A 13,684-nucleotide genomic window follows, 5' to 3' on the forward strand; every position below is an offset into this window, starting at 1 on the left:
GAATATTAGAAAATATGCCCATAAAATGTATACATAAGAGAAAATTGGCATTTAAATGCGTGAAGGTATCCTTTTAATAAAAAATATAAACATTAAGTATTACTAAATTGACCACCAATTAGTCATATGCATTCATTCCTAATTTTAGGCTACAGTATAAGTCTGAGATCTGATTTTTTTAGACATTACCCAATGTTGCTTATACCTCATAACAGTAATGTTCCTTGAATGACCAATATTTTTTCCCTTTTTTATGAAGAATAATTTAACATCATATCCTGAAGTATTTTTGCTCTGTTTTAAGGGTTTTCTTCTTTTTTCTTAAATAGGATGTTTTTCAGGAGACAGTGGACACTTTTTGGCAGTTCATCAGAGGAAGAATTGGAAGCCAATGTTCATTTATCATCGTGCACAAAGTATTGAGAAAAGTTTGGATACCAATGATCAGAAGTATTATGGAAAAAATTTCCACTTGCCTTCCCATGTAAAAATAGGCAAGTTGCACCCTGCAATTATAGTTAAATCAGCATTCTCCAGACCAGCATTTGACCCAAGTCTCAATCTCCTAGCTATGACGGGGGAGCACCAGGAAGTGGAAAACCTGCCCATCCCAGCAGCTAATGTGATCACTATGGTAAGAAGCTTTGCTCTTTCTAAATTTCTTAAATCATAGCTCAACTTAGGAATGCTTAGTCTCAACTTTCTGAAACAGGTACTCAGTAGATGCATAAGGAAAGTTCTGTAGGAAATCTCAGTCAATATTGTCTGAACATATTTGAATAGTAGCAAGTTGAGAAAGCCCACTTTACCATGCTCTTGGTTTCCAAAATTCTAATGGAAACTTTCTGTGAGGAGTATGTTTGAGGAATTGAGACCTGAATTTTCTACCACCACCACCTCCAAGAATTGACAACTAATTTATTCTGAAGTCCACTTAAAAATTTCTCCAAAGTTTATAGTGAACATGGTCAAAGATAGCATGAATGAAATCCAAATTCAACCCTTTTTATTATTATAGGTTTTGGTTGTTAAGGTAACTCCTTCCGAAAGAAAGAAAGAAAAAGAAAGAAAGAAAGAAAGAAAGAAAGAAAGAAAGAAAGAAAGAAAGAAAGAAAGAAAGAAAGAAAGAGGAGAAGCATGCATTAGGTCCCCAATATGTTTGTTGTTTTTTTTTTAAAAAAAATGATTTGGCTCCATTTTGGTGGTGCATTCCTGGGGTTTCTCAACTGCTATATTAAATATCTCAATAAAATAATGTAGAGCCCTTATTAGTATAGTCCCAAATATTCCATGATGAATTACCAAATTTGTGCTTGAAGAGACCGTTTGTGAATATGAACTAAGGCTCTGCTTGTAGGCTACAGAAAAGATCATGTCTATCCCATCTTAGTTATTCTAAACAATATTCATTTTTATAAGCATTATAAGTATTTGCATTAATTATACAAATCTATATGTCTCAAGGGTAGTATGAAAGCTCCTTCCCATAGTTTGAATCTTTCCAAGTGAATTTTTTAAATATAATTTCTACCTGAAGCCCAAAGTCAGCCTATTTGTAGTAATTGTTCTCACATAGCCACTCTATTAAATCTCCATTAAATATCTAGTAGGAAACTTGAATTTCTCTTTTTTAATGCTTTTGCACAAAATAGTGACTGTGATTAAAATGAGTCCAACTGGGAACCATATGGGCAGTTTGGCTGGGCATAAGACTGTGAATTATGAATCCAGAGAGGATCATTTAGTAGTGTACAATCTTCTATCAGTATATATCTGTGGGCCACTGTTCTTTTTGCCTTGCTTCCCTTGGATGGAGAAAAACATCATTCCAAGCTTAATTATAGGAGGGCCAGTTGTTACCTGGCTAATGGTGCCTCTGAGAAGCCTTAAGAGAATTTTTATCAGTGGGGTTTCTCCTATATGCAGGAGAAGCTTTCACCCTTTAGGCACTTTTAAAATTTGGTTTTGAGAGTGTGTTTTTTTTTCTCTGTATCGAAAATAAAGCTTTTATAGAAAGAATCCACGTTTAATTCCTGCAAACCGAGAGCTCTACTGTTCGCTTCTTTCTCATTCTTTCCAGTTTGGTATTTTTGGGAGAATGGAAATAACTGATTTTGCTTATCAACGTTTGTTTTTCAGGAACTGCTCCTGAAAGAGTTCTTTTCTCCAAGATCTTTTGGAGGATTGTATTGTTTTCCATCATTGTTACTGTAGGATAGGGCAAGAGTGCAGAATCTTTTGATGTTTCACACCCATTGTGGGCAAAGTGAGGTCATAGAGCAAGGTGGGTTGCAACATACTTATGAGTGGCTAGAATTTTGTCCCTTCTTCTGTTTGGTGGAGATATATATGAGGCATATTTTTAGGTCTTGCTTTTTCAGCCTCCCAAGGGAATGGGAAACTGAAATTCATTGTGGTTAGATAAGAGCCTGGGTTGAAAGCTTTTGATTGATCTCTTAGGTTGCATATTGCTCAACTCTATCCACATAATTGATTATCCTGTATTTCATAGAAGGATTTCTTCAAACATAGATATTTGTATGTGCTTGTATGTATTTGTGTAATGGAGTTTGTGTGTAATATATATAATATGTGATATATACAGTATGTGCGTATGTGTGTATGTATATAAAGAGAGAGAGTGATGATAGATAAATAGATGATAGATAGATAGATAGATAGATAGATAGATAGATAGATAGACAGACAGACAGACAGACAGACAGACATAGACAGACATGATAGACTAGACTAGACTAGACTAGATTAGATTAGATTACCCTGTTTCCCTGAAAATAAGACATCCCCTGATAATAAGCCCAATCAGACTTTTGAGTGCATGTGCTAAAATAAGCCTCCCCCTGAAAATAAGCCGTCTCCGAAAATATTTAAATGCAGATCTGGAAATCAGGTAAGATGGCAAGAAGAGCCCCATCTTGCTCCACGCGCCCCAAAATAATAAGACCTTCCCAAAAATAAGGCCAAGCGCTTATTTTGGGGTTCAAAAAAAAGAAGACAGGGTCTTATTTTCAGGGAAACACAGTAGATTAGATTAATGTTGTGGGGGAAAGAATTCCCTTCTCACCCTTATGTGTGGTATGCATCTTCCTCAATCTTGAGTCCTCTACTATAGGCCTAAGAGTTTGAGCATTCTGCACAGGATCTGCGCAGAAGAGAGAGCTCTGATGTAATTCCTGGGATCTATTAGAGCCATTCTCCCATTTTAAGAGTCACAGCTCCCATCACCACTGGAACCACTTTGGCCTTTACTTTATATATCATCCCCGGTTCCTCCTGCAGGCCTGGAACTTCTCCAGTTTCTCATACTCCTTCCTGATGTTCCTGTCACTTGGTACTGCTACATCTATCACCACTGCTATCTTCTTGTCTTTGTCTACTATCTCGATGTCTGGTTGATTAGTTAGTACCTGCCTGTCTGTCGGGATTTGGAAATCCCACAGGATCTTAGCCTTCTTATTTTCCATAACTTTTTGTGGGATCTCGCATCTTCAGATAGCTCAATTTAAGGCTCAAGCAGACTTTTCTGGCACTGCATATGAGGGAATGTATGCATCTATCATTTGGGGATGGTTGCTTAGGCGTTCTTTTTATATGACAGCAAAATTTAACACTCTGACTAAGGGACCCTCAAACAGCAAAGTACAGAACATCAACCAATCAGCTTACAGAGCACACACCTCTGCAGTTGGAATTTGGGAGGTGTTTGAGTCGGCCCGACTGCAGCCCTGTGCAACCTCTGCTTACCCATCAACCCAGTGGTGGGTTTCTACCGGTTTGTCCTGGTTCGGGTGAACAGGTAGTGGCGGCAGTGGGAGGCTCCGCCCACCTGCCTGGACGTCATCACAGATGCTTTGCACATGTGCAGAAGATTCTGCGAATGCGCAGAAGCACTGTGCGCGAGCAAAGCAAGTGCACATGCATGCTCACAGTTCCGAACCGTAACAAAGGTAAGTGGAACCCACTACTGCATCAACCCCTTCACAGCGTAGGTATGTGACGACAGCTGTGGGCAGTTGCGGACACCTCTAAATTAGCCTTTCCCTGAAAAGTTTGCTATGAGAATAAAATGAGAGGTTTGGTTGGAGGGATAAAATACACATTGTTCTGAACTCTTTGGGAAAAGGATGGGATGATAAAAGAGCAACCAGAACAATCATAATATATCCTCAATGGGACTTTGTGCTTTGGGCCCAAAAGATTTTAATTCACAGTCTACAGCAAAATCAGTTGTTTTTGCCTACTCAGACCTAAGAGTGGGGATTCCAAGCCTGATTAGAACCCAGGGCATGCTAGTGACTATCAAACTGAAGTTGCAGGAGAAAGGTCTCAACTGAAGTGAAAGCCTTAGTTTTTATCTTGAGAGTTATTCTTACATGGTCAACCCAATAAAACAATTGGAAAGGATGATGGTTGCTATATAATTAGATTTCTTGAATTTCTTATGACAGATTAGGGTTACCTAGAAAATATTCAAAATGAAAAAGGTCTTCTGCAGTCACGACATAAGCTTAAGACTGAAAATCAGTCTTGTCAGATGTTACATCTTTTCTATCCTGTTTTACGGAGAAAGAAAACCACTTGAAGAATCTAGAAGTATTTGAAATATGGATTTACAGACGACTGTCATGTATAAACTGGGTTAACAAAATCACAAATGAGGAGGTGATAAGCCGTCTAGGAAAGGAAAGGGAAATCATCAAAGCCATTAAAAAGCGAAAGAATATTTTGGACATGTGATGCAACACCCAGAAAAATACAGCATCCTTCACTTAATCCTCCAGGGAAAGACTGAAGGCAAATGAGGTCCAGGCAGAAGAAGAACATCATGGCTTCAAAACCTAAGGGACTGATTTGGACACTTTTTCATGCAGCTGTTGACAAAAATAGGATTGCCAAGATGATCGCCAACGTCCTATGACGGATATGGCACAAGAAGAAGAAGAAAATATTGTTTTTCTCCCTCACCTAACCTTTTTTTAGAGAACAAGACCCTGAATTCAATTTAGGTTTTGATTTTTGAAAAAGAGAAGTGGAGATGGAGGGCAATTGCTGCTATTAAGAGTGAAATTTTTGGCTTTGAAAATAAAGCTTACAAGAAGCAGTTATTCGGTACACTACACTTTCAAAGGCTGAGAGTTCAATGGGTGTACTTAAGAAAATGAAATTGATTTGTGACTCTAGCAATAAAGGTTTTGTGCAAATGAACAGTCTCAGGATTTAGCCTGAGGGGGTTTATTTAGACACAGAACCTCTTCAGAAGAATTTTATGGACCCTTGAAAGGTTTCTAATTCAATAACACTTTTATCTAGTATGGATTATTTATTTATTTTCCTACTAAATAGCATCGGTAATGCAATTTCAGATTCTTGAAGCACAATTTGATAATAATATTGAAATAACACATAATATTGTAGGCCTGTTTATATTGTGATTTTTAGATGTTACATTAATTTTAACATAAAATACAATGTGTTTTTTTCTAATTTCCTGTATGAGTCAGTGTTTTCAAAAATAAATAAACCTAAGCATATATATTATATATATTCTGGTCACACTATCCCTTCTTGATGTAATAAGTTTATGCAACCACAGAAAATGAATAAGAAGTAGTAAAAGCAAAAAATAAAAAGCAAGAATTAAGCCCGTTTTAGCTTCTGTCAATGGTCTTTATTCCTTGAAACAGATCACATACAAACTAACTATCAATATTTGTAGAATTTAAAACTTTTTTTTTAAGACTTTTTTTGTGCATGTATGAGTAGGCTTATACTTAAGCCATGTATCAAAACAGACACACTTCTAAGAAAATACCAGTTAGCATTCTTAGAAATGTGAATTTCCCCCCATTTTTAATAAACATTCTGTTAGATACACAAATTCATCTATTTGTTCTGCTTTTTTTCTATTTGAATAAATGCGTAAACATTTACTTCATTTTCCTATCAAACAAAATTGACTTGGGTTTTAATATATTAATTTTTAATGGATAAATTATTATATAATCTAAAATTGCAAATTATTATTGCAAATTAGGTTCAAAGCAGGGGTGAAATGCTCCTGGTAGCAATGGCAGCAGGTGGTTTGGAGAACTGGTAGCAAAAATCCCTGTGCCCCCCCCATGCCCAGCTGAGCCGTGCGATCATCACCTACTTGAAACAAGAGGCTGGTTTTTTTACTTTTAAAAGCATTTTTCCTACAACCTCTTCAGCCGAAAAAATGCTTTTAAAAGTAAAAAAAAAGCCTCAGATGATCGCGTGGCTCAGCTGGGATCGTCAGAGGCTTTTAAAAGCATTTTTTCTGCAACCTCTTTGGCCAAAGAGGTTGTAGAAAAAAAAATGCCTTTAAAAGCCTCTGGCGATCCCAGCTGAGTTGCCTGATCGTCTGAGGCTTCTAAAAGCATTTTTTTCTGCAACCTCTTAAGGTTGTAGAAAAAATGCTTTTAAAAGTAAAAAAAAAAAGTTGGCCATGCTCACCCAGTCACATTAACCCCACCACCAAGCCATGCCCACAAAATAAGCCACACCCACAGAACCAGTAGTAACAAATTTTACATTTCACCACCGGTTCAAAGCCAACAACAAAGCACCATCAATGTACAACAGTACACTTAAATTAATATTTATGGTTTCTGCATTTAGTAATTAATTCACAAGCTCCCTTCTTTCAGGTTTCACATATATTTTGGCTGGTATAACCGAACACTTTTTTTTGGCTCATGTAACTTCAGTGTGAGTCACCAAATCATCAGTTATTTTAAGAAGAGGCTTCATCGTTTTCCTGAGATTAAATCAGTGCCCATTTGATATGAAATATTATGGCTTTTTTTTTTGTAATATCTGCTGATATTTCTCCCTGCAAATGCACAAACTGCTATTTCTATGACATTTTTGCTTCTCTTTTTATAATTCTTTTTCACATTTAAAGCAAGTGTGCTTTTTTCTTAGATGTATCACATTTACTGTACTTTAATGGGAATAACCTGCACAATTAAGATGATCGAAAAGGCTCCTAAGGCCATTAGCTTTTGATTCATGCTTTCAATACACATGTGTGGAAGAACTGAAAATCCAAGGACTTTTCAAGGATAAATATCAAATTACATGCAGCCTGTTTTACCCATTACATAGAGCTATTCAAATGGTGAAAAATAGATATGATCATACAGAGAAAAACAAAGAAAAAAATTGAGCGAGAGTCTCTTCTACCACTCAAGAATCATTTTGAAAAGGTTTAAGACTTCAAGGCATTTTATTGTTCTTTTTTTCATATATACTAGCTTCCCCTTTTTTCATCTTTCATTCTTTTATTCCGGTAAAGAAATTGACTGCTTAATTTTCTGATCAGAGACCATTGTAGAAGTTACTTACAAGGTCTGTCTAGAAAAAATTGTATGCTTTAGGAAAGAAATGATAGATTTACATTTTTAAATTTTCTATGGCTCACTGCTGAAAATTTAAATAGGTAGATTTATATGTGTTTTTCTGAAATCATAACAAAATCAATACTGCTGTACTTACTACATAAATATGAACTGTGGGGACCACTGCGGGATTATTTGCTATAAATTTTTAGGGCTCAGAGCTTGCCTTTGATAATGGATATAATTTCTTCCATTCAAAATCAGAGATGTTCATTTCAAGGATTGGGGTCTGATCTGATTTATTCATTTCAACTGAGGATATTGTAGCAGATTCATATGCATGTGCCTTATCAAAACCAAATCCTATTATGGGAGATTTCTTGTTTTCCATACCTTCTCTCCAGCAACAAGTCCAACTGCATCCAAAAATCCAACAATGGATGCTAATAATGGCATTCATATAATTATTTCACAATTATACCATTAATTTGTAATCTTTTGCTACCATGAAATATCATTTCTTTTCCAATTACTGGGATATTGCTTTTATATAATAAAGGCAGCTGGTAAAATGTGTTCCTTTAGCCAATTCTTCCTTCCTGAATTATTTCTTACTTTACTTAACTATAATACAGAAAATCACAGAGAGACAGCTAGAGGCAATATCTGCTTGTTTGTTAATGAACAGAGCAATGAATCTTAAGTGTAAATTATGTGGTGCATGTTTTTACAAAATCCAGAACTACCCATTTAGATTTTTCTAGAATCTAAAGTGATGTCACTTCAAAGAGCTGATTTAAATACATTAGTAACAAATGATTAGCATAATGCAAACTGACAGACAGCAGAAACTCCTGCTAAAAGACAATTTCTATAAATTTTACATTGATGTTCCTGATTCTTTATTATATCTGTCAAAATGACTTGGTAAAGGTTTTAGAAAGCTTACTTTTTTGCAAAGCATATACATCACTAACTAGGAGTCAGTTTACAATATAGTGACTGGAATTTCAAAACAGTATCTAAAGATCTTCTGTTCCACTGTAGGAAAGAGTACTGGCAAGTAGATTCAGCACCATGGAAAGCTCCATACACAAAAAATGTGGCAGATGACCTGAGGTTTTTCCGATCGACCAACCTCATCTTGTCTGAAGAAAATGAATACAGTTCATTGACCTACTGGATGAGCATCTATCCTCTTTTTTGTAGTTACCCATAAACATTTTGTACTTCATTAGGCATATGTGTTGGAACAAAACGTACCAATTTCTCAGAAGTAATAATCACAGGAAGTGGTATTTGGCTCACATTTTTTTAATACAGGGCCATCTACTTCATCTTACATACAGGAATCTGCTCGTTTTTCAGCCAATTGTATACACCCTCAGTCTCACCCCTACTATTTTCTCTGATAATGAGTTTGAAACATTTAAAAGCTAGACTTTGATTAATGGAGACTACCAAGGAAAATGACTGTTTTCTTTATTATAGAGGATATAGAACTATCACCATTCCCATTAAGTATATCATACCAAATATTAGAACAGTAACACCATGGAAAAGCATATTATTTGATCATCACATATATGGCATGATCTTGACAGTAACAATACTAAAGTGGGTTCTGTAGTGTCATTATTTGATTAACAATGTATATTCTACTTTTCTATTTTATACAATATGTAGCACTTACGGCTATCTATGAACATGGTCTGAACATAATACCAGTTTCATTTAATTAAACTAACTTTAAAGTGTCATTTAATACTATAAAACTATACATTGTAAAACTGCACTCATCATAAAACCATAAGCAATAAGAAATAGTCACAATTAGTGTATTTGTTATCTATGAAATAGGTATAGATAGGGAAAGAAAATAATAGATAGCAATAAAAATAATTGAAAATTCAGGATCAGACTCCTGTATAACTGGATCAGTTATAATGCCATTGCTTTATTAAAGTTGGCATCAGGAACAAAAAGTGTCACATTGAATTTGTTTTCCTTATCCTTTTCTGTATTTGGATCTCTGATGATTATGAGCTTTGTAAAGTAGAATATCATCAAAAAATAGTTCATCATGTTCTACATATAATTCTGAAATGAATCACACATCATTACATTATTGTTTACACCATTGTAATATCTAATTAGGGAAAACATTCTAAAGCAGGAAATAATGAGGGGGAAGGTTCTCTCTTATATCCAAAAGGCCCTTTTGTCTCTTACCTTTTAAAAGTATAACAAATGCGGTTTAAAGTTGGGACTTGGTGCTTCCTTTATGCCAGTGGTGAAATATAAAATTTGTTACTACCGGTTCTGTGGGCATGGCTTGGTGGTGGGTAATGTGGGTGGGCGTGGCCAACTTTTTTTTTTTTTTTACTTTTAAAAGCATTTTTTCTACAACCTCTTCGGCCAAAGAGGTTGTAAAAAAATGCTTTTAAAAGGCTCTGACGATCAGACTCGATGGAGCAGGCAGCTGAATTGCCTGATCGTCAGAGGCTTTTGTTTTCTTTTAAAAGCATTTTTTTTTGCCGAAGAGGTTTTAGAAAAAATGCTTTTAAAAGTAAAAAAAAAGCCTCTGATGATCGCGCGGCTCAGCTGGGCATGGGGGGGGGCAGGGATTTTTGCTACTGGTTCTCCGAACCACCTACCACCATCGCTCCGGATCAGGTGATTTGGTCCGAACCGGGAGCATTTCACCCCTGCTTTATGCCCTGATATCAGAAGACAATGGTATAGATTCCACACCCTGGTTTAAACAAATTATATAGAGAATAGTGAACAATATGAAATTGGCTTGGGATACTTTCAATATTTTCAGATTATCAGAAAACTACCTTGAAATGTTCTAGTTAAATGTATATTTTTAAACTAGAAGCTGCAGAATACTGTTGCATTTCAGCCAAACCATTCTGTGAGATGAGGGAGGAACCTTACACAGAGTCAAATAAAAGTGAGGAGGAAGTGCACTTCCAACCTCCAGATTTTGCTGATCTATAAAATCAAAGTTATAATGAATGGTGAGAGATCCTACACATTAGTTCTGGAGATCTTCAAGTTTCTCACCTCCCAACTGCATTTTCCCCTCACAAGCCATCATTTCTGAGAATATAATTTTATACTGATTCAATTTGAAAAAATTTCCCTTCTGTTTAGGTGTTGAAATGCTAAATTCAGTTATTATATTAGCTCAGAAAGTACCCTTTCATTCAAGCTGTATTTCATATTATAATTGCCAATCATTCCATTTTATAAGATTTAGTCAATTTGGTCATAAAAATTGGTAGTTTAGTAGGATAATTACACAGCTGTACATTACCAGATGAATACATTCAATATTTCCAATTATTTTTTTTAAAAAAATTAAAAATTGATGTTTATTTTAAACTACAAAAAAATCATATTACAGTATTTTTTGTTCTATCTATTGCTTTAAGAACACATGTTTTCAAAAGAATAAGAGTGTTCCAAAATCTGAACTACTCAACGTGGGGCTTTTCAAGGCTTTGAAATAAATATGCAGATGCCTCTGGCATCCTCATCACCAGCAGATGGCAACAGAATACAATTCAGTTATGTGGGCAAGGGCTCCTTTGCTGAGGTTGGATTATAGTTCCTAAAACCCTGACCAGAATATCCAAAGGTCGTGCTGTGCTATCTGGTAATTCTGGGAGGTATGGTCTAAAATGCTGGATGGTAACAGGTTGGCCAAGATGTCTTTAAACCACTGACAAGTTAGAAGATTCAATTATACTGATAGGCAGCGTGTGTTGTTGCATAATTGTTCAAAAATAAAAAGAAGAGATAAAGATGGTATATTCTGATTACTAAATAGAACTCTCTCTGTATGTGTGTATTTGTGACTACATATACACTAGATGTGTGTGTATGTATGTGTGTGTGTGTACATGTATGTATATAAATTATAGATATACAGTAGATATAGATAAATATAGATATATTCACCACTGCAAAAATTAAAAAGCAAGGTTGTACAAAGGGATTTGACTTGTTTCTAAGATTATAAGACCAAACATGTTTTTTCCTGGGATTTTCCAGCTGCAGAGAACAGGCAACGCAACATGGGGAAAGGTGCAGCTCCTTAAGGAATTATAGACAAGTGCAATGGGAATACCATTATATTGGATTGGACACAAAATTTATTCATAATTAGCACTGATGCTCTGAAATTAATTGTACTTAAATTGATCTGGATGTAAATTTATATTACATGAGTACAATAAGCCTAATTTGTCTCAGAGCTTTTGATAGTGGTTTCCCTCCCCCACCCTCTCTCTGCGTGTGTGTGTATGAAAAAGCAATTTTGCACACATAAATAACTTAAAATGTTTTTATTTGGCACTACATTCATCCTATCTCCATTTTTTAACACTCTTCTGATAATTTGCTATTTTACCTGTTTGCAAATTATTGCCATGCATTAGAGAACTTCTGCAGTTTAACAGCAGTTGTAGCTCACCTCAACTTTAAAATGATTATTTAATTATTGAAATAAAAACATAAGGTGCAACTATAAATAAACCAAGGAACTGGTTACAGGGGAAATAAAATGAATCTAGGAATAAAATTGGACATGTTTTAATTCTGATTACATCTTATGGTCTCCATTTATATGAGTTTCCTTTGATTAGGTCAGGAATAGGAAAGTCAATCCTAAACTTTTCATCATCCTGCATTTCAAAAGGGTGCTTATATCTTTTGCTAAACCTATTCTTGCTTATCACTACTGTCAGAGATAGAAGTCTGCAAATACAGATGCTCCTCTAACCAAAACGTGACCTATATTGGGCCTGCAATGCCCAGATGCTTCAGGTTACTCGTTGATTAGCTTACATGTTGTTTGTATTCGCAACTGGGGTATGTTGTGTTTTTCCTGTTGTCTCCAAACTACCAAAGAGGAGGAAAGGATATCCCTGCTCTAGGCAAATGGAAGTTGAATGGTATTTCACTTATTCCCATCCTAAATGCTATCTGGGATGATCAATATTATTTTTGACATGTTTCTCCGTAACAACCAATGTGCACCAGTCTTCTGTATGTCTTTTGCTCACAGCCTTCTAAACAATCCTGTCTTCCTTTGCAACAGAAAGACAACAACATTCTGGGGCAATTAGCTTTTAAGACTTTCTAGGTAAGGAAATCAAACAGAATTTAAATGCACTGTGACAGTTCAGTTGCTGTGAGTCATGTCAACACTAAAGAGTGCCAGGTTTACTGATTAGTTTTCCAAAGGGCAAAGCATATTGCTGTGCATAGAAAAACATCCTTGAAACAGAGTGAAGGCACTGATGCAGTAAGTGAAACCCTCCTGTAAATATTAACTGGCAAAGAGACTATTCTTCATCAGCAAGGAACACCATGCTCAAATAAAGCAGCATCTAAATTCATGGAATATAAGACACACCAAAAAAAGCTTTTTATCTGCATTATGCTATTCGATCTGTAAATGTTCTGGAAATATATAGTGATGATTTGCATCTAATAGTACAGTCATATGTGGCAACATTAATACAATTTCATGTTCAGTAGCGCTATGCAGGAAAAAAATACCACTGGTTTTCACTGCTTTCCAAATTTCACTCAAATGAAAAGATAATTTAATTTATGATACATATAATGTGGTATTCATACCCTAACCCTGAATGAGTCCAAGATGACCAAAATTATGTGGGTGTATGAATGTCCTGTGTTTCAGTGATCCACAACTTCTCCAGCTCACTGTAGTTTCTCTATTTCATATGCTTCATTTAAATATTTCCACATCTTTTCAGAATCGAAAGAATTGAAGATCAATGATTGAAAGATGTGTAAGGGAACAATAATAGAATAATAATGGCACTTCAAAATATCTCCAACCATAAAGCTTAAATATACAATAAAGATAAATTTGGAAGACATTTTAAAACACTTTGAATGTGGAAAAACAGAAGACTTTTTCCAAGGAAAGCAAACATAGGAAATTGCAATAAAGTTTCCCCCCCACCCCACCCGCCTTAGTTTTCAACATGTTTTGCATTGCTTTAAATGCAAAAGATTCATCTGAGTGAGCAATTAATATAAGACAGCAGAAAACTAGTGCTTTGAATTATTAAAGTTCAAGATCTTAAATCTGTTTTCTTCTTACAATACAAACGAAAAACTAAATGATGTATGCAGCATTCCTAAGCAAAAACAAAATTGCCATTGATTCTTTTAAAAAAATTATATCCTAGGAGTTGTTAGTATGAAGTGCTAAGACAACTCCTGTATTTGAAAAGTAAATTTTAGTTGTGCTT

General features: G+C 35.3%; 1 protein-coding gene across 1 annotated transcript in view; it reads left to right on the plus strand.

Annotated features, from left to right (window-relative positions):
- The window catches only part of PTPRR (protein tyrosine phosphatase receptor type R), a 95,161-nt gene that overhangs the window by 17,701 nt on the left and 63,776 nt on the right, over positions 1–13,684 (plus strand). The window contains exon 2 of the mRNA XM_034403631.2: positions 330–634. Within this exon, the coding sequence (XP_034259522.1) occupies positions 330–634 (305 nt within the window). The remainder of the gene's footprint in view (positions 1–329; positions 635–13,684) is intronic.

The sequence above is a fragment of the Pantherophis guttatus genome, chromosome 7, assembly GCF_059756535.1.
Source record: "Pantherophis guttatus breed Tessera chromosome 7, ASM5975653v1, whole genome shotgun sequence".
Lineage (NCBI taxonomy): Eukaryota > Metazoa > Chordata > Lepidosauria > Squamata > Colubridae > Pantherophis > Pantherophis guttatus.